This window comes from Neocloeon triangulifer, unplaced genomic scaffold, assembly GCF_031216515.1.
Source record: "Neocloeon triangulifer isolate White Clay Creek 2 clone unplaced genomic scaffold, ASM3121651v1 ptg000003l, whole genome shotgun sequence".
Classification (NCBI taxonomy): Eukaryota; Metazoa; Arthropoda; class Insecta; order Ephemeroptera; family Baetidae; genus Neocloeon; species Neocloeon triangulifer.
The window spans coordinates 212,828-240,306 of NW_026775546.1; the positions used below are offsets into that span (position 1 = coordinate 212,828).

At 35.7% G+C, this 27,479-nt stretch overlaps 2 protein-coding genes across 5 annotated transcripts in view; one reads left to right on the plus strand and one right to left on the minus strand.

The window, feature by feature from the left end:
• The window catches only part of LOC132193147 (insulin-like growth factor 2 mRNA-binding protein 2), a 35,250-nt gene extending 11,700 nt beyond the window's left edge, over positions 1-23,550 (minus strand). For 2 of the 4 annotated variants that reach the window (XM_059613582.1, XM_059613581.1), the window contains exon 1: positions 8,826-9,125. In XM_059613582.1, coding sequence (XP_059469565.1) covers positions 8,826-8,902 — 77 coding nt within the window. In that variant the 5' untranslated portion in view covers positions 8,903-9,125. Of the gene's footprint in view, positions 1-8,825; positions 9,126-10,947; positions 11,007-11,256; positions 11,321-23,469 lie in introns of those variants that run through there. The other 2 variants (XM_059613583.1, XM_059613584.1) reach the window with 2 other exon arrangements.
• Positions 23,551-23,564: 14 nt separating this feature from the next.
• LOC132193150 (ubiquitin-like domain-containing CTD phosphatase 1) lies at positions 23,565-26,746 on the plus strand. The gene is made up of 7 exons (XM_059613586.1): positions 23,565-23,824; positions 23,883-24,070; positions 24,138-24,311; positions 24,367-24,525; positions 24,576-25,580; positions 25,643-26,030; positions 26,086-26,746. The coding sequence occupies exons 1-5, from the start codon at positions 23,665-23,667 to the stop codon at positions 24,870-24,872; spliced, it is 978 nt and encodes a 325-aa protein (XP_059469569.1). The 5' UTR covers positions 23,565-23,664; the 3' UTR covers positions 24,873-25,580; positions 25,643-26,030; positions 26,086-26,746.
• The last annotated feature ends 733 nt before the right edge of the window (positions 26,747-27,479 follow it).

Here is a 27,479-nt window from a genome sequence, read left to right on the forward strand (position 1 = left end):
ATTCAAATTGGCTACAACCGTAAATGCAAAAAGCGAGCAAAAAGACGACTCCGCGCGGGCACCGGCCAACAAGACACTCTGTTTGGTTCCGCGCACTTTGGCCCTCTCAGCTGCACGTCCAGCGCGTGCAAATCTTATGTGGGGTTCATCGAACTCGAAGAGGAAGTTAATCGCACCAAAGTGATATTTAAAAGAGGAAGTCGAAAGGCGAAGGCTTCGATCACTTCCGTTCTATCAAATCAAATTTATAGGCGAAATTTATTAAAAACAAAAATTTGAATTTAAGTTTTGAATTAAGTAATATCATCAAAAATATCAATCAATTTGCGAAAGCTTAGAAATTAAATTATTGATTGAACATTGGAATAGTTCAAAATCAAGTCGTTTTTGGCAATTATTAGAAAACAATTGGAAATTTTGTTGTAAAGAATTGAAGTCTTTAAATAAAAACACATATTTTATTAATTTTATTGATTAAAAATGTTATCGTGTTAGTAAAATATTCTAAAAGGAAATTAAATATTTTTTAATTTTAGGTTATATTAAAAAAAAAATGATGATTTTGCAACTCATTTAAATGTCCATCAAATTAAAGAAATTAAGTTTTAATTAAGTTCTAATCCTCTTCGCAAAAATAACTTATTTTTATAGTTAATTTTCAACCAATTCATTCGGAGGAAATTTGACAGATTTATTTGACAAATATAAGTCCTTTGGCAGTTTTTTTTTTAATTTTATATTAATTTATATTGCTTTAAATGCTGTATTTATAAATTTCTTTTAAGTGCCTTTTTGTTGAACTATTCAATATTCCCCCTGCAAATCAGTGCAAATATTTTATTATGTTGCAAATTTTTAGGAGTAACAATAATAATAGGAATCTCCTTGAAAAGTGCACAAATATTTGATATGAAACATCTCGAATATTTAATTTTTAACTTATTTTTCGTTCCGGTATATTTAAAACAAAATTTGTAAGTTAAATTATTCAAAAAAGTCGTAAAAACCGAAATTTTTTACAACGCTGAATTCAACTTTATCTCACCAATCTTAATTAATGAATGATTCTGTCATGGGCTTTAGGTAGAGATCGTTTTCATATTTTGGGTAAATCTAGAGAACATTTTGGACATTTTCTTCGGCCATTTTTTCCAAATTGCATAAAAAATTAAATGTTTAAAATAAGCTTTGCCCACTCTTCTCAAAACTTTACGTCATCTTGACGACTTTTCATTCATAGCAGAGAGTGGACCAGCAGCAGATAGGAAAATTGCGCGGTGCCAGCGCAATCAATGCCTTTTGCGATGGATGGATGCTCAGGCCGAGCTTTGCCTCTCCTTCGCAAACACATGCGGCCTTTGACGTGCGCCCCTCATAAGTACCAACCAACAAGCGGCAGCTCTTTCTTTCTCAATGTGTAGCATTAATAAATGGCGAGAGCGAGTGAGTGGGTTATGTATTTCGGGAATCAAAACTTTTTTCCTCGCTAAGCAACACGCGACCAAATTGCTTCTCGCGGCCTGTCTGGCAACATGTTCTTGAATTAGACACTCTCAGCCAGACATTGGCCGAGACTCAAGGAGCATCGATGACGCCCCGGACGCTCGGCGGACGCGCAGAATGAAAATTGGAGGAGAGACGCGCGAGGGCGGACGAGCGACCCAGACGGCGCGTTTGATGCGAAAAACATCGACAAGTTAATTTCGTCGCCGACGGACTGAGTGACAAACCGGCAAAAGGAGCAGGAACCGCGAGATGACTTGATTTTGAGCATGGGAAAATTTAAAGTGAAGATAAATTACAATAAATTTGATTTAAAAAAAAAAAAATAAATAAAATTAAAGCTTGAATAAAACTTTTAATTAAATTTAAATCTAAGCCACTTTGATTGAAATGAAATATAACTTTTGATCTAATTTCAATCATTATTATTATTTTTATCATTAAATTTAAAATACAAAAAGTTGGAAAAATATTTGGCTACAATTTAAATTTAAATCTTACTGTTAATACACCAATTTCAGCCTGGATTGTGACAACAAAAACTAACGTTTTCATTTTTTTTAACCGTCAAAATATCTTTCCATTCCAAGAAAACCACGTGCTCTTTTTTCTCTCCTAAAATGTGATAAAAATTGTGTGTCCGGCACATTTGGCGTGCACATGCATTTTAATGGCCACAGGAAGTGCACCCTGCGGTGAAAAGGAAGGAGGGAAAGTGCAAATGCGCAGCACATGGAATAAGTTTTTGGTATATACAAAAAGTAAAGTACGCCGCGCAATTAAGTTGGTACTTTTTGACAGCGAGTAATTAATACCCGGCTGGAGGTGTAATTGCGCGACTCTTGAAAGTACGTCAGGTGCGCACGCGTTGAAATTCGAGACTCGCTACGCTAAAAGCTCCTGGAAATCGCTTTTCAGCCCAACTTCATTGTGAAGTGGAGAACGAGAAGAATAATGAGTTGATTTCCGTATAGCGTAAATTTTATTTTTAAAATTAATTAATGGGAAGCTAAAATTTTGAACCATCTATTACAAATTGCTTCCTTTCATATAAGTAAACTTAAGGAAATACAATTTAACCCTTCCTTATTCATCAAAGAACTAAAAATTCAAAATCCTACTATACTTTACTTTACTAAAGAAATAGATTAATCAAAACAGCATTCAATGAAATTAATTTTTTTTTTACTTATTCTGATTTCTGAAAGTTTTTTTTTTCAATTATTTGTCTTGTAGAACTCTTCGGAAACTGTCTTTGAAAGGAATGCAACTGAATAAACACAAATTCCATTCTGCCTTTGAATGTTTTAGCACAAAGGAATGCCGGAGCTCTCTCAGCATCTCAAGCTGGATTTCCACCATTTTCCTCTTCAATCCGCGGCAAAGGAAACAAAAACGAGTTTTTCGATTCGCGCGCGTTTTTCACGCACAACATTGCCGAAGAAGAAGACGACGACGGCGAATAAGAGAGGTAAGTGGCGAAAAGCAGAGAATAAACGAGCGGACAACAACCGCTTTGGCCCGTCAACCAGTTTGTTGTCCATCATATAAACCGAAGGAAGACTACTTTGAATGCACACATAGTTGGAACAAGCAGAAGCACAATGCTTGATGGCACTCTTTCCCGCATTGTTATCAAGATTCCCCAGCGACCGACGAAACGGCCAAAGGGGAAGAAGAAAAATTTGGTGCAGCAAAAGCACCAAAAACTGCAGCTGAGTGAGAGAAAAAAACGGGAGCTATATTATGCGAAGTGCGTTCTTTCCTCAATGGGGTCGCACGCAAAATTTCCTTCTTCCGCGCGGACTCTGACCAGGACGTGCAACTTGTGTGCAACAACTCCCCTCTTTTTGCACGCATTGTTCCTTAAAAAAATTTGTATTAAAAAGAGGCAGCTGTGCAGTGCGTGTGCTCAAAGAAACCTCCTGTGTATACGAGCAAGGGAGATTATTTCCTTTCTTTGTCGCTCGATCCTCTCGCACTCTGCGACTGAGGAAAATAATTTTGTGTGTGCCATTATTTTTAGTGTGTGTAGCGGCGCTCTCTTGCCGCTTCATTAGCCATTTTGGCGCTTGCGGCACCGAAGGAGTATTTTTTTCTGCCACGCATTTTCGATCCCCCGGAGGCGCGGGTTTTGATTAAAATTTTCGGCGTAAAAAGCAACACATTTTTTTCAATGAGCAATATTTTGGTAATATCAGGAAAATAGAAAAGTTACAATGAGATTTTAAAATCCATAAATATAAAAATATGTTCAAAAATTGTATGTTTTGTTTTGGTGTGAATTGAAATTTTCCATCAATTAAAAATTTATTGACAAACAAGCAAAGAATATTCTAATAAATCCCGACTTATTTTAGATAATTAATGAGATTTAATGTTTTCTAAACTCCAAATAATTAAAATTTTAACTTGATTGAGCCCCCAAGACTTTTTTGCTATGAAAGCAGTTAATATAAATTATTTAAATATCAGACGAGTTTAAATGTTTGTTTTTGCTCTCCACTTTTGACTTCATTTAAAGAGTACAGTAATTATGATAATTTTTATGGAAATTCGCAAATTCTTGCAAAAAAAGGTGAGGTGATTCCAAAACTGGAAATATTCAGCACACAAAAAAGGTGAATTTGAACTTCTTTGAACCCTTCTTTTCCAGAATAAAGGTCAATGAGACGTTCACCTATATTTCCCTAACATTTAATAAATTAAACATTGTTTTCCTTTTTAAATCCGGCGCAAATGCCGGAGGCTGCGGAATTTCGCAGAAATTTCGACCCATCCAAGATTCGCAGAATCTCAACCAAATCAAGCGGTGATTGGCGGTGAGATAAAATCTTTTTCGAAGGGTTTCGCCAAATTATTCACGCAAGTGACGGCGGATTCCATCTTTCAATTTATATGCCTGTGTGCTTTTCTGATTGTGAGGTGACAAAAGGAAGAAGTTTTTAATGAGAGATGAGAGAATAATAAGCAGGGTGGCTGCTGCTGCTGCTGCTGCTTGTGGCACAATAATAAAATTGAATTTCATAAATTTTATTGCATCTGTGAGTGGCGGTAACGAGAAACGAGCTGCCGCCGCCAGAGAGAGAGAGAGAATGGACCTTTATGGAGTGTGTGTTTTTCAAACCTGCTTTTGTCGCTCTTTCCTGGAATTTTATTTGCAGCAACTTAACTACTACACACACTGCCCAAATGAGGCCGCGCAGGTATAAAACTATATAACTTTTTTGCTGCTTATTTATTTGTACCTTTACGCGAGAGCGCACAACATTTATACGCTGCTGAGAGAGAGAAAGAAAAAGAGAAGCTGCCAGGCAGGCAGGCAAGGCAGAGAGCCTGAGAAAATTATTATCATTCTCGTCGCAGGTCACCTCAACTCCAGAGCAAACAAATAAAGCCATTTATCTTGAAAATTTAAATCGCCTGCCAAGACTGAATTCGTCTTGGATGATATACAACTGCGGATTCTCAGCGCAAATTAGTTGTTCCTAGACTTAAAAGTTATATTGGGATGTTTAGGTTAAAGTTGGTATTTTAAAATGACAAAATTTTAAGATAATTTGGAATTATTCAAAATTAAGGACTTAACCAGACATTCTGTAAGTTATATTTTTAATTTTACAACTATTTAGATCTTGAAACTACAAGCCCATGAAAGTGGTTTTTCAAATGTATACTTTTGATTAAAATCTTGAAATTTCCTAACTTTTACATGCAACTTACACGCTGCAACTTGAGATACTCTGAAGATTAGTTTAAATTTAAATCAAACATATCAACATTTAAAATGAATTTTTTTTTAAGATAATTTTAAATGAATATGCAAATCCAACCAAATTTTCTACCTAAAACTGATATATAAATTACTAAGTAAATTAATCGATTTTTGTTCTTCTTGTGTTTGTCTGTATTATTATTTTTTTTTTTACCATTTCCATAATCGGAAGCAATTTCCTTGGTTGGATCGCTTGAAAATTGACTTAAATTGGCTTTGCGGTGCGTGCTAATTTCCGTGATTACACACCACGTCAGTATAGTATGCAATTTTACGAGAAACCGGATTGCATTTCACAGTCGGCAGCTGCATTCAGAAATGACTCGCAGCGACTTATTTATTGGAGGAATGCGCCTGTCTCGCAAAGGTCTTTGCACGGCCGAGAAAATAAACGCGATTTCTCAGGGGCATCCGTCACATTATAAGCCGCAGAACGGCGCGTGAATCAATATTTATTGTGCCAGTCACATGAATCGCATTCACGATAATGCGATGAAAAGTCATGTACAGTACAACGTTGAGACATTGTTGCTTCGCCAAGGCAAAACAGGAAGTGGGAAGTTGCAGGCTGTGCGAGTGCGCGACAATTTTTTTTTTATATACAAACTCTTTGAAGTTGAATTTAAGTCCGGAGTTAATAATTTAATAAAATTGCAATTTTTAATCAAATGCAACACGAATTTTTAAAATAAAATTAATTTTTTTTTTAAATTTAAATTTTCAAAATTAATTCCACTTTCTGAAAGTCAACTAATGTCAAGCGCTTTTCTTCCTCTTCCACCTCTTAATATTTGGACCGCCACGTGACCACAAGTATCGCTATTGTAAAAAAAAAATTTGCATTCGTTGGTGGGTCTTGCTTGCTGACTTCATCGCTGTGAAATCCGCGAAGCGCCATTCAAAGGCAGCCACGGCCGGAAGCGCGAGAGAAGAATTCGCAATCGCGAGAGGGACCGCTGGCCACTGCGAATCCATGTACGTAAATATAGCACGCGTTTAATTTGAAAATTATCAGACGGATCTTGATGCGCGTCATCCGATTGTTGATGTTTTCTCATTGTATCAAAAGGCATGTTACTTGTTAAGCAGCAGAGTTTTTTTTAATTACAAGTAAAAAAGAAGAGGAGGAAGAATATATCTTAATCTTCCCAAGGTTAATATGCTCATCAGGTTTCTGAGGAATTTTGACAAATTTCGTTTTGACAGCCCAACATCCTAGCCTTATTTTGTTCAAAACCTAATTAACTAAGTAAGAGGACTGGAAAGTGAGTTCCTATTTTTTTTTTTAAATTGCGTATATTGAAAGCAATACAAAACTTTATCTATTATAGGAATTAAATTTGAGTATGATTTAAAAGTAAAACCTTTCATTAAATTAATTTTTAGGGAGTTTTAGCAAAATTATTGCCAGGGGTGGTTCCATTTTGTCCAAAAATTCAATTTTTGCATCCTAAATTGATTCTTATTTCTGATATAAAAGTTTTTGCATCAATTGGAAAAATTAAAACAACAATTAAAACCTGATTGAATCGTTTCGCAGTCAAATTCTCAGTTCCTCTTTCAAATGAATTTATCTAAATCAAATCAACTTTTCTCTCCTGATTCAAAGGAGGCAACTTTTGGCAACTTTTGTCGCTGTAGGGGGTCAGGGTTCGCGGACAGGAGTGAGTTTGCCTCGCCCCAGGAAGGACCGGTGCAAGTAGGACGCACGTGGAGTTGCGGCGCAGAGAAAGTGCAGGTCGGCCAGACACTTCGGCGGTCAGTCTAGACCCTCTCAAGATCTGGTTTGTCCTGCCCATCAAATCAGCGCGGCCGGCTAATGATGATGACACGGGCAGCATTTCGCAAAACCATACCGAGTGAATTAATTAGCATTATAGGTGCGCGCGGCATTCCAGCACAAGGTGTGTGTGAAGAAGAGCCTGCGGCATTTGCTTTTCGCTGCCAGCACGCAGCAGGCGGTGCTGCGGAAAATCTTCCGAATTCCTGCTACTGTGACGCAAATTCGCATTATCGACGATGATTGAACTTGTGCAGCGCTTTCAGGGCGTGGTGGCGGAATTTGCACCGTTCAGTCAACAAGATTGCTACACACAAAATCAGATTCAAAAAGCGATCGAAGGGAAAATTCCTGACTGGAGAATTTCTTCAAGTAATTTTCCATTTTGAATGGATTAGAAATTATAATCCCCAAGCTTAACGTCTGTAGATTTATTTTCTATTTCATTGCTTTTTTTAGAAAAATTACTGTGCCTTTTATGTCTAAGAATCCTGTAAATTTACTTTTTCTCATTTCAAGTACACAAGAAGAGGAAAAGACAAAAATCAGCATAATTACAGTTAGCCTTGTTCGCAAATTTGTGTTAGTGTTTATATATAAAAATTTAACTCTTAAGGACTCCTCACAGAAATAGTCAAAAAATCAAGTCTTTACAACAATGGGGGTTAAAATTTCTTATTGTTTCTAATTATTGCAAAAAATGACTCCTCTTTTTGTAAATAACTTATTTAAAAATATCATTTTTGAGTTGTTAAAAATTTAACATTCTAATTATTCTTAAACAATTGGTGTTTTTCTCCCTCAGATTCTGCTTTAATTTTCTTCTTGAACACGTATCTAGTAATTTTATTCTTAATTTTGGTGGAGAACTTCGATGGATTAATTCTAACATAAATTTGATTGGTGATTGAGAAGTGACAAGTGACAATAATTTACCTTTAACAATCACATTTTTTTTTTTGGACGTAAATAAGTCACTTTAAAAACAAACAAAATAACTAACAACTCCATTTTTTTAAGAAAATTAATCCAATTTTGTTTGTTATTATATAAAAACTATCTATTTGTGTAAAAAAATTATTTGAGAAGATCTCCCCAAAAATCTTTAGAGTTGCGCTTTTGTCTTATACCAAAACCAAATAACTTTTTTTTAAATATTTCAACATAAGACGACAAAAACACGAATTTTGAGAGCAAATACAACTTTTTTCAGCCATTCACCCTTTAAAAAAATAAATAAAAAGAATGGAAGTTGCGAAGCTCAAGTTTGACTCATTCTTTGCCAAAGGTTCATTACTTTATCCGAGTAAATAACTGACTGAATTCAGGTATGGCAACCCTGAGCGTGTCAGCGAGTCTATTTGCAGCCGAAAGTATCCGATAACAGCAGTTAGATAAGTGCGTTACCAGGCGTACAAAGCACGCACACGGTCGTGCCGAGTGCGTAAAAAAGTGCGTTTGGGGCGGGCAAGCCAGCAGCAGAATAATTCCAAGCTCACAAAAGCCGGCCGGCTTGGTGCGGCGGCGGCCATGGCGCATGATTAATTTCATTCCTCGTGGAATGAAGTGGAAAAGAAATCGGCGGCTATTAAAAATAGCATCCGAGCCACAAATAATAAAAAAAAAAACATCTTATTAATAAAAAAATTAAAATATTTTAAGGAAAAATTTTGAAATTTTTAAAATGAAAAAAAAATAATTAAATTTGATTAGGATTTAGGGATGGTAGGGGGTGAAATTTGTAAATAGGGTGGTTTCGGGTCTCACCTCGGAGCACAGTTCTCGTCCGACGAGGAGACGTGGTCATCGGACGAACCGTGCTGTCCCGGGTCGTCGAAATCCATCCCTTGGCGGGCCTCTCGCGGCGAACTAACCAAGTCTCTCACTCACCCCGAAACTACCCTCGTTCGGACACGGAGTACCGCGAGGCGTGGGTGCCGAAAGGGTGGCCGAAAACGGTGGATATCTGCACGCACACGAGACGCACACCACTCACAAAACTTCTTCGTCGCTCGCTTCTACGGGCCGCCGGCTTCTCTTCGGCGCTTGCTCCACAACTACTAAAAGACCCACTCAAAAAAATATATCCCCTCCTCTCTGTTTTATTATGGTGGTTCCTTCTATCTCCATTCTCTCCCTCCTGCTCGCGCGCGCTCTCCGCTCTCTCGCTCGCTCACTCGCTCTCTTGCTTGCCTGCCCCATGCGTTTTCTTTCACTGGCAACATGCACAGCGTAGAAAAACCAAGGCTTCACGGAATTCGAGCGAGCGACCGCGGAATTATTCGCGGCCAATGCGAAGATGCATATTATATATAAGTTGGATTCGCGGCGGCCGAATTTTATCGACGCGATTGGCGCCGCGGAGGTGGAGGCGCCACGTGATGCTCAAACAAACGCCGGCACCCCTCGACACTAATTAATTTTGATTGCCGCGGTCTTCCCTGTGTGCAAGGCAAAGCACGCTTGCTCGAAATAGATCTGCCGTCGGCTTTGGATTTTGGGGCCGGAATCGGAAACGACCACTCTATATTTGGAACGGAAAATGGATCTTTTCAGTTTGGGAGAGAGAGCTATAGGTCTAAGCGAATCTTGTTGAGCTGAACAAGGTTTTTATTTTGTAAAAAATTTACTTCAAAACTTAAAAAAAGAGGAAAAACGCGGGATAAATTTTATAGACTTTTTTCAAGGGGCGAAAATCAATTCAAAGTAAATTATTAAAGACTGTTATTTATAATAATTATATATTTCTGCCCTTAAAGCAAAAAACGTATAAACATTTTTTTGCAATAGAAAATTGTAGTTTCAAATTAATTGGTTTTTTTTCTATTGTTGATAACTGAATTTTTGGACAAAACGGCACCATCGCACTATCAAAATTTCTGCGTTACTGATAAAAAAAAAACTCCATCCACACCAGTAATTGGTTTTGTATTAAACAAGGAAAACCTCTTTAGCACAAGGGAAAACTGCCACAGTTGGCTTCCATCATGTTACAGTTAAAAATTAATTAAAGTTTTTATTCACTTTTGTATGCATGAATGCTAGAGATGTCTCCATGCATGAGATTATATTTTTTTCTATGCAAAAGTGCTCAAAATTAAAGCATTTATTTATAGCAATAACTCATCGCAAAGGCGCCTAAATAGTATAAATTTCACAAAACCGCACAAAACTATCGATATCCTCAAAATTTAAAATTAATGAAATTTGACCAAAACCAAATATCACGCTTTAAAATTGTCAATTTTTGCATTGTTTGAAGTTCTAGCGTTTCAATCAACAATACAGAAATTAATAAAAAAATAAAACATTATGAAATAAGATTCAATAATTAATCAAACTCTACCGTTTTATGACTTCAAATCCGTGCTTCCACTTTAAAACTACCAAACGGAAAACTTTCATCCTCAATTCAAGTTGTTCAACTTCACCGATTCTTCAAACTAACTTAGCTCGTTAGGCATCATTACGTTGATTGCTTTGCGTGTAAACGTATAGAATTCAGCAGGAAAGAGAAGAACGCAATTAAAAAAAGACGAGGGCAATGGCCGCTCTGCATTTTGGAATTAATTCCATTTCAAAAGGTGTGATTATATTTTTTTTTTTCATAAAGAGCAGCTACGACTCGAAAAGTCGCTCGTCAGGCGTGTAAAAAATAATTAGAACCTTGCTTCATGATAATGGCCAGAGCAGGCCAGTCGGCTTTTTACTTAATCACGTGTTTAAAACTACACGGAAAATCGAGCTCAAACTTGAGTTCCGTGAACAACTTCGCACCTCTGGCCAAAAAAAGTATGAAAAACTCGGGTCTTTCTAAATTAACTCTAATTAAAAGGCTCTAATATAGACCTGAACTTTTTGTGCAAATATATTAATTAACTCTACTTACCCCCATCCGTTGCTAATCTCGTGTTCTACACCGTTCCGTTCCCCCATCATCATGCTCTCCTATACAAAAATACTTTATTTTCATGCTCGGGCAACTAGCAAATTACAAAAATCAACCGAAAGTGTATCGGCTGTGTACAGATCAAGGCCGCCACACGTGCAATTTACCTTCAAAAAAGTGGAAGGCGCAACTCTTCACTACCGCACTTGGCAAATTACACACAAAAGAGCCTCGTAAACACCGTTCTCGAAATTATTTGCAGAAAAAAAGGTGCAAAATGATGAAATAATTTTTAGGAAAAAATCTTACCTTTTTCTGTTGAAGCTGGTTTTGGCGCGTTCAACAATGAGTGGAGTTCCAAAATAAAGAAAACCTGCAAGCAAAGCATTTAAAACTGGTTAAAATAAAAAATAAAAAAATCAAAAATAAATTATTATTTCTTTCATGCAAAGATGCACAAGCAGCGATATCGCAGTCATGTGTTTATTGTGCAGCACAAAGACGATCTTTTTACTATGGGAATGGCCTTCGCCGAGATAATCCGCGATGCCTTTGGCTCGTAGCGAAATTTATTTGATGTTAGGGCTCCCCGCACCCAGCACAGCATCGCATTATAGCAGCGACAGCCGAGGCGTGTTTGCGAAAAACTTCTTTCCAAACACATTCGGGCGGCGCGTGAAACGATGTGGCTGTTCGAAAATGGTGTTTCCTTCGATCCACCTCTATAAAAAGTATGTAATGGGTTCCTTGTCTAGACCAATTCGATGGGAAAATTGATCAATTAATTAAAGTAAAACTCTAATCTAAAATGTACAAAAAAAAATATTGGAAAAAAGAGAAAGATGAATATAATAAAACATAATTTTTTTTGGTTTTTTAGCTATTTAAAGATTAAAATAAAAAATAATTTAATTTCTCATTATTGGAAGGTTTTTAAACAACCCTGTAATTTCATAAAATTTGATAACTTAAAATAGTTAGAAATGAATCAAAATTGCAAATTATTTTCAATCATAAGACAGGTAAAGGTAAATTTTAAATAATTGCTTTTCTCAACATCGACCCCCGTAAAAATGGCAGTAAATGAAGCAACCTAGTTGGTGAAATTACTGGGATCGTGGAACTTTGATTGGTAAGCAAGTGCGCGCAAATGACCCCCTCCCTCGTCGCGAACAATTGCGGTGGGAAATTCCTGGCAGTGTATGCACATTACTAGTACTTTACATGCTCTCGGTCGGTCATACAGGTTCAATTACCCCCCACCACGACTAGTCATTACTCTCGGTGCTGGCAGGTAGGTGTATCTAAACTCCTTCGCTGCCGCCGCTGCACGCATCAAGCTCTCATTCACCGGCCGGTGCTGGTCCCGACCGGACACAATCTCGCGAATTGTTGTGCCGTTTCCGAGTGTGCTTGCAAAGTTAGTGCACGTGCAAATTACGTAAAGATGACATTTTTAATAAAATTTAAAAATTTAATTACATAATAAAATAACAAAAATTAGAAGATCAAAACAATAGCAAAGCCTGAAATGAAAATATATTGAAAAAAAAAGTCATTTGTATTTCAATTTGAAAAGAGGAGCTGAAAATTTTCATACAGCATCAATTTGTAAAAATAAAAAATAAATATTGTGGGTGAAAAATTAAAGCTAATGTACCGTTTTAACAGATTCTAAAACGCTGAATTTTTAGGCATTGTCAAATCAAAGTCTCCATAACAATGCAAGCCATACTTATTGTAAAAAAAAAATTTGAAATTTTAACCATTATTGTTGTAAAAAGACTTTCTTTTAAAATGTTGAAAAAATTTAGTGGTCCAGTTTTGTCCACAACAAATTTCTTCTTCCAATAATTGCCGTCTTTTTTTAACATAAATTTGTAAAAAATTAAACAACAAAGAACAACAATAAATTCTTTGAATCATCAAAGCTATATCAAACAATAACAATAGTAGAAATTTTTAGCAACTGCCAAAACAATGGAAGAATTATAAAAATCATTATCCAAAGACTTATTGATTTAGCTTTGTCAAAAAGGAAAACTTCTGAAAATTTCTGAAAATTTTGTAAATCACAATTATTATTTTGAACGCAAAATAAAAACGATAATTCGAATTTGGCAAAAAATGCGTTCAAAAAAGCAATATTTAATTAACCCTAAACAAAATTTAATCACGTTCTTGCAAAAAATTTAATTTTTAAGCATTTAGGTTAAACATTTTGATCAATTCCTTACAAAAAATTCAAAATCAAAGGACGCCGCCCCCATCGCAGGGCCCCAACCCGCAACCGGTCGGCCTCTGCCAATCTACAAGAAGCCTTTCTTTGCACCAACCCCAGACGGCGACCACCCTGTTTTCAGGTACTGACCATTGAGCCTGGCGATGGCCGCGTTGGCGTGCTGCACCGAAGGGCACTGCACGAAGGCGTAGGTTCCGCGTTTCAGGGCGGCCGACTCGAACTGCACGTGGTGCTCGCGCAAAATGTGCTCGAGTTCCTCGGCGCCGAGCACGCGGCCGAAATTGCCGACGTAGATCTTGCTCATGGCGGCGCAGCATTCGCCGAAGTGCGACGCCGAAAGCACGAGCGAGTCTTGTTATTGACGACGACCGACTTCCTGTTGCATTTTGCAGCCGGCGAGACGCACCGCGAGCTTCACCCGGTCAGTTTTTGCATTTTTATTTTGCACGTCTCGCGCGCGCTGCCATTTGAATTTTGGCTCCAGCTGCACGCCGAACTTTTCAATCTGAGCAAATTCGCGCGAGTAAAAAATAAAAACAATGTTCATTGAAAAATAAAATTGATGCTCTGAAGGTAATTGTGTATCTTTCTTTTAATTTGTGTAAAAAGTGAAGGCTTGTATGAAATATTTAAAAAGCAGAAATCATTATTTGTGCATAAAAATTATGAAATTCAAAACATGGATGGAAGATTATAATAAATTATATTATAAAATTGTGATTCCAGTACACATTTTATTTTCCTTGACGTAAATATTTATGAACAATAATTATGTTAAAATTAAAATTATTAAAAAATTCATGAAAAACTTGTTCAACTAGAATTTTTTATACTTTTTATCGTTTCTATTTTTTAATAAAGTCAAATAACAAAATAAAATCCTGAAGAAAAATACTTAAAGAAGCTTAAAAAAATTCTTTCAAAGCAAATTAAATAAAAATAAAAATTCTCCTTTTTTGGACTCACTTTTGCTTTAACATCTTCTATATCTTTTATTTTGCTAAGTTTGTAGCAATGAACTACTTTGGGAATTTTTACTAATTATTAGAAATTATTCTAATTATTTTTTATCATTTTCTTTTTTCAAAAATAAATAACAAATCATTTTCCCTATTGAGTTCAAAATTCAATCTTCTCCAAAGAGCGTTCTGCAGCTATAAAGATTCTGCAATTTCGGTTCCCTCACATGATCATTTAGTTTGCTCCTCTCCGAACAACTCTCAGGCCAGTTTGCAAAAATTCGCGTCATTCAAAAGTGTGTACATCAAGAGTGGAAGAGAGTGGGTCTCATTTTCATAATGCGTGTTCTTCCTCTTCATCAAATTCCCATCACCGGCCATTTAGCGTTGGCAGAAAAAGAAACCCAGCCAGCGAGTTTTGGAAAATTGCAACCGGTCTGCCTATCGGCCATGCCTGATTTTTTTTATTCGTTTCAATGAATAGAATAGGCCTCGAGAAGAAGAGGAAATCGCTGCTTGGCCTAGCGAGGGCCTATTTCGCTCCGAGCGCAAACAACTTTCTAATGGAACAACTACCCCTCGTGCTTGCATTCCACAGCACCCGGCAGGCCGAACCGAAACGTGGCAAATGCGGCGGCAACGGGGGATGCTGCACACATGCACAAATGCACGCGGAAAATAATGCAACCGCCATGTTTGCAACGCCGGCAAAATGGATGATCAACTGCACAAATTTAAAATTTGCAAGTCACAAAAATTTAAAAAAAATTTAATTTTAAAAAGTAGAATAGATGCAATTATCAGAAGAACATAAAAAATAATAAAAAATTAAATATATTTTCTATATTAAAATAGTGAAAAAAATTACTTGTAAATTGTAAACAAAAATAAATGGCTTTGATTGAATTTTTTAAAGAAGGGAATAAAATAGAAATAATTAAAAAAATTCATTTTTTAATTCTCATATATTAAATAAATTTAAATAAAATTTAAATAAATTTTAACTAAATAAATGGCAATTATTTTGAAACATTAAATTTCAGGTAAAAAAATTGATCATGGAGATTTTAAAAGTAATATACGCTGGGTTTTTTGTCCACCCTCCTAAAGCGTATAAATCTTGTTTCAAAACAACCAACTTTTCTTCCAATTCGAGCCGCAAATTCCGATCAAACCGTCCTAATGGCCGATTCCAGATAAGCCGGCGAGCACCGCCTACGAATTAAAATGACTCACCTCGGCCCCTGGCGTCCGAAAACCGCGAATTCGGCCCGAAAAAAGCTGCAGTCCGGCTGGAAAAACCGAAGCAAACAATGTGGCATGAGCCGAGAGAGGGAAGAGAGGGACCCTAGCGCACAGGCAGCAAGGTTGTGTTGTGACAATAGAGGGCCTTTACAACAAAACGGCAGCAGGGCAACGTTGCCTGCTGCTCCTTGGAACGTTGAGATAGGACCATGTGCTCTTCTTATCTCCTCGGCGGCCGCCCAAGCAAGAATCAGTGGGTGAATTATAATGATGCGACGAGAGCACGTTCATTCCGATGATTAGGCCTCAATGAAAATAAGTGCCGGCTGGAATTTTTTAATGGGCCGGTGACATTGTGACGCCCAAGGAAGAGAGGAGGAAAAGATGATGATGGTTTTAAAAGGAATTATTATTATGTGTTTAATTTTTTTGTTGAAATTCCGCAGACAAATTGGGAAAAAATGGAAATAATTTAGTAAAAATTTGTACGCTTGAAGTCACTTTCAAAAGAGAGCCTAAATAAAAATTATGTTTTCGCAGAAAAGGAATGCTGAGAAATGCCACAAATTTGAATAATTTAATACCGGCCGTACATAAAAAAAAATGAATTTAATGATAAAACAAACGTGTTTATTTTAATAGCAGCAATAAAAATATCTTTTTAAATTTCTGATCGCATACTGTAATTTTCTCTTAATCAGATTGAAAATTTTAATTCTTAATTCATACCTTAAAAAGAAATAATTAAAAATTTCATCAATCTAGAAAAAAAAATAGATAATTTGCTACTTTGTTATTTTGTATCGCCAGTCATAATTCGTGTTTAAAATAAAATTATTAACATTTTAATTAAATCGTCAACTTCTCTAATTTCTTTTTAAAATTATCTTTATAATATTCTCTTTTTACTACTAAACTAAAAGTTACTCTGCGCTGAAAACATTGTTTGTTTGTTCAGAAGCAATTCAAGCGGAAGCTCATGGAGAAGAAAACAACCCTGACTCAACACACAGGGAAGCAGTGCAGTGTTGCATTTTAGACTCCCCCGTAAAAATGCATTTTACAAGGCACGACCTGCGGTGGTAATTCACCTTGAAATCCCTCTTTTCAGGTCCAACAACCTTTGCCTAAAATGCGTGTCAATCCCAGGAGAGCGCCAGCGGGGGTTTGTAAAAGAGAAAAGAAAACCTTCCACGTGGGTAAATAATTCTGCTTCCTGCCTTGAAAGGAATTTTCAGCCTGGATGGAAATCTCCAAAATCTCTCTGTCAACAAAAATCCGTTTTGTAAAAGTCCAGGTTCGTTTGCGTGAAAAAAGAGAGGTGGATTTTTTTGCGAAATTTTTTGGCTGAAAAAAAATGACTTGCTCTGTGGATGTGAGCAACGTTTTGCCAGGAAATGCTTATTCAAGAGTCGAGTGGGGCCTGCGAAATTTCGTGGGTGGAAAATAATAACGGAGCGCGGCGGGATTTGCAGGAAAAAGAGTGAAAAATAAAGAGAAAACACCCCTCGCAAAAGTCGCATGCAGCGCAGGTCTTTTGAAAAGAGCGGTGCGTCGTGAGGCTTGCATTGTGAAAGAAAGTCGACGAGTTTGAAATTAGCAAAAATGTTCCTTTCCCAGTTGTGCAAACAAAACAAAACTGCTTGCGAAAAGCTGAGCCAAAAACTTCAACAAGGGATTAGGATGAGAGGAAAATATGAGGGGTTTGAAAGTATTAAATAAATAAATAAATAATTAAGTAGAGATTGAGATTTGGCGGAGGTTGTGTTTCGGTTAAGCAAAAGAAAAATAATTAATAATAAAGTTAGGAGGTTGGCAAAGAATTAAAGTTAAATATCTTTTAAATTATCTAAATTAGCACAAAATAAAAAAATTTAAAAAATTAAACTGGTACTATAATTTTAACATTCATTGAGATTGTGTTTGATCAATTTGGTGGTTAAATTGTTAAAAAAATATCTCATTCTTGGCATTTAGTTGCAAATTGTGTTTATTGATCTATCACAAAGGCAATTGCTGCCCATAACGGGATACATCATTTATACATTCAAAATTATACAAGTTATTATAATTGAGAGAAAAGATGATAATTTTACATACAAATTTTTACAATAACAAGATACAAACAAAAAGAAAAATTAACAGTAATAAAGTTCTTTGGACATTTTATTTTTCTTTTTCTGGATGCTGAAAGCTTGCATTTAAATGACTGCCTGATACTTCCGAATGCCGCTTTCTTTGTTCTTTTTTTGCTCTTACTCCTGGCAAAAAACTGCAGCTCAAATTATGTTTAGTAAACAGGCTTTATTTTCGTCTTTGATTTTCGCCTCGCAATTCAGCTTTTATTATTCCAGATCAGTCCTTTTAAATTCTATTTTAATTTTTTATTTATTATCTAAACGAATAAATTAAAAAATGAAATTCATAAAATAAGAATTTTAAGTTTAAAAAATTTCATTTCCAACCAAATAATTGTTTCAAATTTTAACAAATTACAGCAAAGAAGTGAAATAATTAACCGTACTTAGCATGTGAATAAATAAATTAGTTGGAATTTAATTATAATGTCAACAAATTATTTATATTTTATAATAAGTTTAATTCTTAATTTTTTTTTCTTTACTCCTTTAGTTTTAATAATAATAAACTGAATCAATAAAATAAAGCAGCTTTTATTTAAAAAACGAACAAATAATTTGTAATTATTTTGAATCATGCCTCTGAGCGAGCACCCCCGCAATAGCCTCCCAAAACATCAGCAATTCTCCGCGGAGCTCAAAAACCAATATGACTGCGAATTCATCAAAGTCGCTCGACGGCAGCGGAGGGTGATTGAAATCGCCAATTGCGTCCCTCCACCCACCCACCTACCCCGAATCCAATACCAACCCTGCGAGCACCCCAACCGCGGCGAATTTCAACTCTATATAGAGAGAGCGGATGAATAAAAAATAATACATCGGAGTTTGCATAATTTTGTGTTTGATTTTTTTTCTTGCCAACTCGCATCCCAAAAATGCCTCAACGCATTTGCTTAAGCTGATCAATAGGAGAGCACGCGGTTCGCTGGCGTGGACTCGTGGCGCGTTTTGCGAGTACGTAGCGATTGCATGATGCTCAATGCCTCAGTGCGCAACTTGGCGCGCCCTGCTCTCTCAATGGACCACCATCTTAGAACTCGCCGGCAGCACGGCACTGCGCAAAATTTTCGCCAACGCCGCTCGCCCCGTTTTTCGCCAAATTCGGCCATTTCCGCCAAAAAAACTGAGTCTATTTTTGCCCAGACGTGTGGTCGCGGAATTTGGCTTGCCGAGGGAGTAAAAAATTTGACGGATTTGTCTTCGCTTTACGAACTATTAGCTGGATTTGCAAAAAAATTTGCAATTTGCGCACTGTATAAATTGTTTTTATTCAGATGAATATCAGTTTAAATTATTGCAAAGGTTGGAATAAAATTTTAAATTTCACTATCATTTGCGTTTGAATTTAATTGCACCAATAATAAAATTGATAAATGATCCAGAAAAATTGAATTATTGCTTTTAATAGTCGATTAGTAAAAATGAATCCCTGATTATTTTAAAATAAAAATAATTTCATTCAGTGCTTTCTAATAAATTTTATAGAACGAAATGTTTAAATCAAAATAATTTTTGTAAACAAAATTACTAAAAAATTACCAAGGAAATATCTTGCTAAAAAAATTAGTTCAAATTTTTATTTGAATTAAAATGAAAATGATTATAATAATTATTCCAAAAGTCATTTTCTATGTATTTTCAGCATTTTAAATTTTTATTGAAAATTGTTCATTAATTCAATTTATTTTTGTATTCTTTCCATAAATTTCAGAGAATTTTACTTGAATAATCCTTCAACTGCGCTATCCTTGTCATTTTGTTTCTGTAAATGTTTGCTGCATGAGTAAATAATTTTTGGAGTATGTATATTAATTAATATTTTTAACAAACATCTACTGTACACACACATTTACACTTTCTTTTTATTGATTTGAACCCGATTAAAAGTTGCATAATCCAGAAAGAGAAACAATTTTATTATAAAATCACCCTTATTGATCTATATGGCAAAAAATAATTTTTTAGTGCCGTGTCGTGTGTTTCACACCTCATAATTACTGACCTAAACTCATAAGTAATGGACATTGTTGGATTGATCAAAACACAAAACGATTATAAAAAAAAATTGCAAACAAAATCAATTTTTACCTGACCGCAATAAAAATTTACAATTATTTTCTTGGCTTCTTTATTTTGTTAGTGAACAGGTAAAAATTATATTAATAATTATGTGAAAAAGTGATCATACAATTTAATTATTAAAACAAAATGTAAATATGCGGATATATGGAAATATAAACATGTTTTTGTAACGGTTTTTACACAAATTTGATAGAAACTTTTCCCCTTTAACAATTTAAATGCCTAAAATTGTTAAAAATTCATAAAATAAACCCTTCTTACGCAAGAACTTTGAAAATAAGAAGATCAAAACTAATAAACTTGGAAAAATGGTTTATGTTAAATAAATGCTAATAAGAAATATTTCCACAAGATCTTCCTTCCCCTTTCTTCCCTATTATATTTATAAAAAGTTTCATAAAGTGAAAGACGAGTCGGTTTTTTATTTCTGTGGGAAGGAAAAAGGAGATAGCGCAGCTTCGATAGGAGAGCCACACAGCATCATAGACAAGATGATAAAGGAGAGAAGACGCTGCTGAGCCGCGCCGGCTTGGAAATTAAGCAGAATTCCGCAGCTGGGAACAGCCTTGAAGACGCAGCATAGAAAAGTTTGCTAGGCCTAGCTAGGAAAGAAAGAGAGACGATCTCTCTCTCTCTCTGAGAACACAAAAAGAGAAGAGACCTAGCCTAGCTGCTTGTGTGTGTGAAACGTATCTGACCTGCTCTAACAATCGTGTGGCCGAGGAGAGGCAAGAAGGAAAATAGAGCGAGAGAGAAAAAGGGTTGCATCTTTTGTGATGGGGAAAAAAACAGCGGCACTGCATGCGCGTGTTTCAAATGCAGCGGTGCGAGAGCCGGGGGGCGTCTTTGGGGTGCAAAATCGCACTTACTAAATAAAACGCAAAGTGCGCGTTCGCGCTAATCGTTTTAGCACTTGAATTAATTGGAACGTCCCTTGAGTTTAATTATTAACACCAGTTTAATGGATAGTTTTGATTTGATTTTAAAGTAAATATATTAAATTTTTGCTCAAAAGCTGTTTTTTATTTTAGAGTAATTTTTCCACTTTTTATCAATTTTAATTCTAAGTAATTACCAGAATTTAAATTACTTCTAAGTAAAATACAAAACTTCAAAATAAAAATAATTGGGGAAGTAGAAAGTTGCAATCTTTTATAAATAAAGACTTTTAAGAACTTAATTTAAAAAAAGTTAAAATTTTAATTTTATTTCGTCTGTTTAAAACTCACTTTTAGCACTTAAATTGTTTCCTAATTTCCATTTTAAACGCTTCAGTAGCCAATATTTTCATTCTGAATAAATTTTTTGAACCAAATCTTAAATAAAATTTAAATAATAAAAAAATTCATACAAAAAAGTTTTAAACTTTTCATAAATAACTTCATTCTTTTGATTCAATTTTTACGCCAAATATTCAGCTTGATATTATTTTTTATTTCTATTTTCTCGAACATTAAAGAAGAACAGGAAATTTGGAATTTGGAATAAATTAAATGTTTAAAATTACATTTCCTCAATTAAACTTTGTCCTTTTTTGCTTTTTTTCGAGATGAATTTTGCTCTAATTTTCATAAGCAGCGGCAATCTTGTTGTAAGTCGAGGGCTTGCCACTTATTCTCGGTAAAACAAAACCGGGAAGGAAAATTAATGCCCTGGCCAAATTTCGGCGCACAAGAGCCGGCTCTCGAGGGTCCTCCAAGTTCAAATCGCGCCAAGTCGGCTCTGCAATGTCAATGCGGAGGGCTGCGTGCGTGGGTCCTCTCGCGAAAACTTGGAGAGATGCTTAATAAATTTATATATTTAAATGCAAACGAGCTCGCGAAAGAGAGAGCCAGAGGGTAACGTTAATGAGAGTTGTTGGAAATAATAATTCCTCGAGTGATAACGTAAAAACTCACCCTCCTATTGTTGTTGATAATACCCTCCCCAGGTCAAGTGTACCGGCCGCCGATTGGTTCTCGCCGTGTCAGCCATGATGTTTTTTTCTTTTAGGCATCGGCAAAGAGGGGGAAGGCGGCGTTGCCGATTCACCGACGGCCACTCGACGTGATGCTAATTATTCATGTGCGGCATTGAATTATATGATCTCGGGAGAATTCGCCGGTTTGGCCCGTTTACGAATTAACTCCTCTTTTTTCCTTCAATCGGAAATTAGAAATAATTGATTTTATTTCATTTATTTACATCCGGTCTTTTTTCGGAACGCGATTATTTATATTTCCCTGATATTCTGTGCGTGAAATCCACGCCGGCGAAGAATGAGGCTTGCTTATTCATAAATAATCCAATTTTCCTTAAGACGGCGGAAACAGGATTTTGACCGCGTGGAAAATCGATCACCTCTTCTTAGTATGAGAAATCAGGACCGAAACCCAAAATCCTTTCCAGTGGAAATAATATAAGTGACAATAAAAGAAGGGAATTTGTTAGTTTAAACTTAGCATTAGAGAATTTAAAGATTGTTTTTTTAACTATTAGAAATTATACCATAATTTCATTACTTTTATCAGTAAATTAATAAATAATTAATCATTTGAAAAGAAGTGATGGCATTTTGAAAGTAAAAGATTATTTAAATAAATATTTAGGGGGACTTTAAATCAATATTAAAATTTAATTAGGATGACAGGGAAATATTTGAAGACAACTTTTATTGTGAAAGTTGTCAAAAGAAGTTTTAATCATAAGAGCGACATACTTTCTGGCGAAATATTTGTTTATAAATTCTATAAATCATAAATAAACATTTTAACTTCAATTTGAAACGGTTTTTTAGAAATCTGATTCAAAACTAGCTGTATTCTCATATATTTTGTTTTTTGTTCAAAAATTTTCGTCCGCATTGTGTCAGATTAATTTAATTAACACTAATCAATTCCCAATTATTCTCTGTTGATTTTATTATTTTGCCTCTAATTTTAATTTTAAACTTCTGAAAAATAATCAAAACAACAACCTTAATTTGCTAGTTTAGAAGCTTTTTGTGACAGTTAAAGTCAATCATAATTTTTATTGGTCTTTATACAAAAACCATAATCATAATAAATGGGACAAAAATACTTTCAATAATCTTGCTATAAAGATGATGTGTAGGGATTAAAAAAAATAAAACTAACTAAAACAGATCAACAAATTAAAAAAAAAAATGCGCATGACCACAGATTTGAGTTTTAATTACAAAATCTAATGAATTTTATAAATTTTTCGTATGGGTTACTCAATGAAGACGGCAAATAATTAAAAAAAAATTATAGTAAAGAGAAACACGGCCGTTTACTTGACGCAGAAAATAATTTTCATTTACAAAACGAAACAATTTTCACATGTAAACAAGCCGGTTAAAAGGCATCTCTTTTACCATCTGTATAAGTAAAATTATTTATAATTTTCTAAATCTCTAACCGATTGTTTTAGCATAATATGGGCTCTTTCAAGATCTAAAATAAAAAACTTACGCAATTTTTTTTATCATATTTTCAGGTAAAAATTGCAATCATAAAACAAAAGTGACCAACTTTCAAAAGGCTAAAACTGGCTGCGATTATGAGAGTTATCGAGCTGCTGCCGATTCACTTTTTGCAAAAACATTCCTGCACAAATTTTGCAGTCATGCCGGCTATTCATTCAACACAGATCTGGCGCGTGTTGGAGCACGTTCGCACCGGCAAAAATGCGCACGGTGCTGGAGCCAGTGACCCTGGAGACATCCGCAGGTCCGAAAACACCTGCCGAATGGGGCAGGTCTCGCCCCAGAGTCGACCTAAACAAACTCTCCGAATCGTCGCACGTGGAGAGAGATTCGCGGTACATCGTCATGCATGCGAAATGTATGGAAATGAGCGTAAGTACTTACAATTACAGCCGCAAATACCGCGTGCACCGAGAGTTGTTCTCCTTTTTGCGAACGAGCTCGTCGCTGATTGGTCGGCCGTGCCGTCACCAACCAAGCGGCCACGCCCCCTTTCCAACAGCTGGGACTCTTCGATTGTTCGATTTTGTCACTCTGCGTACTTTTAGGCTGGAAATTCTCAAAAAGCAGCCGTGCGAAATGAGTTCAGAGTTCAAAATCGTGGTCAAGTGGAGCGGAAAGGAGTACCCGATCGAGTCCATCAGCGAGAGCGATGACGTAGGCGCCCTGAAGGTTGCAATCCAGGAGGCCACCGGAGTGCGTCCCGAGAGACAGAAACTGCTCAACCTGAAAGCCAAAGGTTCGCGCTAATTTCCATCGGCTTTTTCTCTTATGTAACAAAAATTTTGATTTCTCAGATGACTGCATTGTGCTGTCAACGCTGAAATTGAAGCCAGGGTTCAAAATTATGCTGATGGGGTCCCTGGAGGAGGACGTTTTGGCCGCAGCTCCACCACCTGAGGAAGAAATGCCAGAGGTTGTGAATGATTTAGACATAGAAGATGAAGAGGTTGCTATTGAGAAGAAAGAAGTGTACCTGTCCAAGGTAAAACTGAAATTAAATAACACTTTATTTAAAAAAAAAAAATATATATATATTATTTTCTGATTAGATTGAAAGGAGAATTCAACAGTACGAGATTAAAATTTTGAACGAACTAAGGGACGGAAAGAAATTGCTGGTCCTGGATATTGACTACACCTTATTTGATCATCGTTCAGTGGCTGAAACTGGTTACGAACTGATGAGACCCTACCTACATGAATTTCTAGAAGCTGCTTATAATGTAAGCTATTAATTTTAGAAGTTGGGATAAACAGACTAATTGAATTATTTCCAAGGATTATGATATCGTGATTTGGTCAGCTACAAGCATGAAATGGATTGATGAGAAGATGAAGCTGCTTGGAGTCACAAACAATCCCAAATACAAAATTGCCTTCCACCTGGACAGTCTGGCAATGATTTCTGTCCACACAAAGAAATACGGAGTGATCGAAGTAATATTTAAAGCAACTGATTAAATTTCTCTAACAAATTACTTTTTCAGGTGAAGCCACTGGGAGTGATTTGGGGTAAATTCACGCAATATTCAGCTAGCAATACCATTATGTTCGATGACATACGTCGCAACTTCATCATGAATCCTCAGACGGGACTGAAAATCCGTCCGTTCAAAAACGCGCACATGAACCGTGCTGTGGACCGGGAGTTGCTTCAGCTGGCCGGTTACCTCAAGGCTATCGCCCAGTTGGAGGACTTCACAGATCTGAACCACAAGCACTGGGAGCGCTTCGGAACCTCGCACAAGTCCAAGAAGAGACGCGCCAGAGAAGACACTGCCTGAAGTGTTGATTCAAGGTTGAACTGTGTTTCATAATCGCGTGTCGGCAATTGTTGAGTTTTGAGGACACAAGTTTAATATTGTTCATCTATTGCAATCTTTATCAAGAAGTTATAAATTCATCATCGATGAAGGCGAAGTTTGAAGGAAAATTACAATTTTGTCACGCCAAGTTAAAATGATCTCTCATACAAATTTTAAATTAGAATCACTTTCACATTAGAAGAAATTAAAGCAAAGTAAAATTAAATTTGGATACTTCTCATGGCATAAAATATTCAAAGAAATTTTAAACAATACTCGAAAATTGGTTTAACTTCAATTTCTATGCTTTGGAAAATTCAGAAAGTTGCATGCAGTGGCATCTTTCTTCAAAATGTGGCACCAACCGCAGTACCAGAGTCTGGCGGTATTGATCCATTGTAATGTTTTTGCTTTAGTCCAGTCGCCTATAGTTCGACTTATTAAATGGACATTAACTATGTTTCCAACTTGTTAAAGTAAGTTTTGCTTTATAATTAATTTTGATTTGATAATTCTCTTTCAAAATTTTAAATGCCAGCCCGGAACTTGATGATTATCTTCAATCAAAACCTCGGAACAACTCTGCTCTCCCACTGCAAGAAATATGTATCTGTTGTATCATTAAGAATTATTACTTTTTCATTTCCCATGCGAATACACATCAAACAAATCCATGCGAACGGCTACGTAAGAAATTTGATCAATGTCAAGTTGTTTCTTGATTGTTAATAAATTTGATTATTTTGCAGCAAATTCAATCATTCAGAAAATATTCCTAGTACTGGCAGAGAAACAAAAATGCAAACGTAAGGCTATCCCTCAACGTCGACACTCTAAGGAGTTTATTAAATTATTTCTCAACTCCAACATCAAACGTTTTCCATTTCGAGACTTATGCTTCTTGTCGGTATCTGATGCTGACAACATTTTTGACCATTTAGTTGAAAATTGCCCCAAAGTTGAAATAATTGAAAAGCCAACGTTTCGAATTCTACGATCTCGGAACTGCTTCCAACCTCCTTTGCTACAGCCTCGACATTTGTGCAAATGGAAAAATTTGTCGGTGGCGCAGTTTGGTGATTTCCCTTTGAATGATAGTGTTCTCCACGCTGTCCAAGAAAATCTGAAGTTTTTGGAGTAAGGGAATATTAAATTTAAATATGTAATTAATTTGCAATTTTTTTTTAATCAGAGTATTTGAATTCACACTATCAAAGAACGGAGACATTTCTCTTGAAGGCTTAAACTGTTTGAAGAAGTGCACCAGAATCCGCCACATTCAAGCAAATGCATATCAAAATCACTCCGAAAGCCTCCGGTTTGTGGTTGCCATACCTGGACTTCCGCCAAACCTCCAGAAATTTGGATCAAATCTTTTGACCTGTGATGACACTTCCAACTACTGCGTTGTTGAGGAAATTTTTTCCAAATTTAAATCTACAAGAAAATTGACCCTTCTTAAATTAACTTTGACTGATGCACCAGAAGGTCTCAATTGGCCAGAAAATTTTAATGTTGATTGTTTGGAATTAATTGGCGCCCCACAAAAACAATTTAGTAGTTTTGTTTGTACTATTCCTAAGCCAATAGAAAAAATTGTATTTGATTCTATCACTCCTAATGAGATCCATACAATTTTGTCAAAATTTGTCTCCAATTTGATACACTTGGAGATACTGAGTAAAAAAGGAAGCCTCCGACGGTATATAAATGAGAAACTGAATTTATACAAAATATTTTCTTCTGCGCCCAATTTGCAAAAATTTGTCTTCCTCGCACCATTTCATTTAGAAGGACAGGAGCTAAACTGTGGACTTACTCCTCGTCATTTTAAAAGCATCTCCTCATTTGAGGTATATACCTTTTAAATAGAAATATTTCAATTAATTTCTTGATTTTTTTTTAACAGATAATTTTCCTAAGTGGAGATGGCACCCAAAATCTAATGAAAAATATTATAAAGCTAGCGTATATCGGCTCAAATTATATGACCAAGTTAAATATTTACACTGACTGTGATGTGGCCGCCGCTCTTGAAGTGCTGCAGGAGAGCCCAGATAGTTTAGTTGCTGTAAATGAATTGCGAGCGCACCATTACATTTTGAACACGCAGTTAATAAAGGTCAGAGAAATTAAATGAAGCAACTTTTTAATTAATATTTTTTCTCAGGTTATAGTCATTTTGGTGGAGCGATCTGCACATTTTAAAACCATCAGTCTGATCTGCAGTAACGAGCGGAATTTAAAGCCACTGAGAAAAATGTACCCTGGATTTTTTCTGTATTTACAGAGAGCTAAGATAGCTTATAATGTTATACTGGATGATCAGTAAACTGCTTTGTGATGACATCGGTCGTAATGCATTCTGAAGTTTCAAACTTTTAGATTTTTATGAAATAAAATTATGCAAAAAAAAAAACCTTACCAATTATATTGCATTTTATTTTTTAGTTATCAATATATTTATTAGGATAAGTTTATTTTTTGAAATCAATGAAATCCAGTTTTGAATTTATTTAAACTTTTTATAACTCTTCACTCTCGCAGTCCCAGTATGAGATGAGAAATCATTCAGACCGAGAAAAT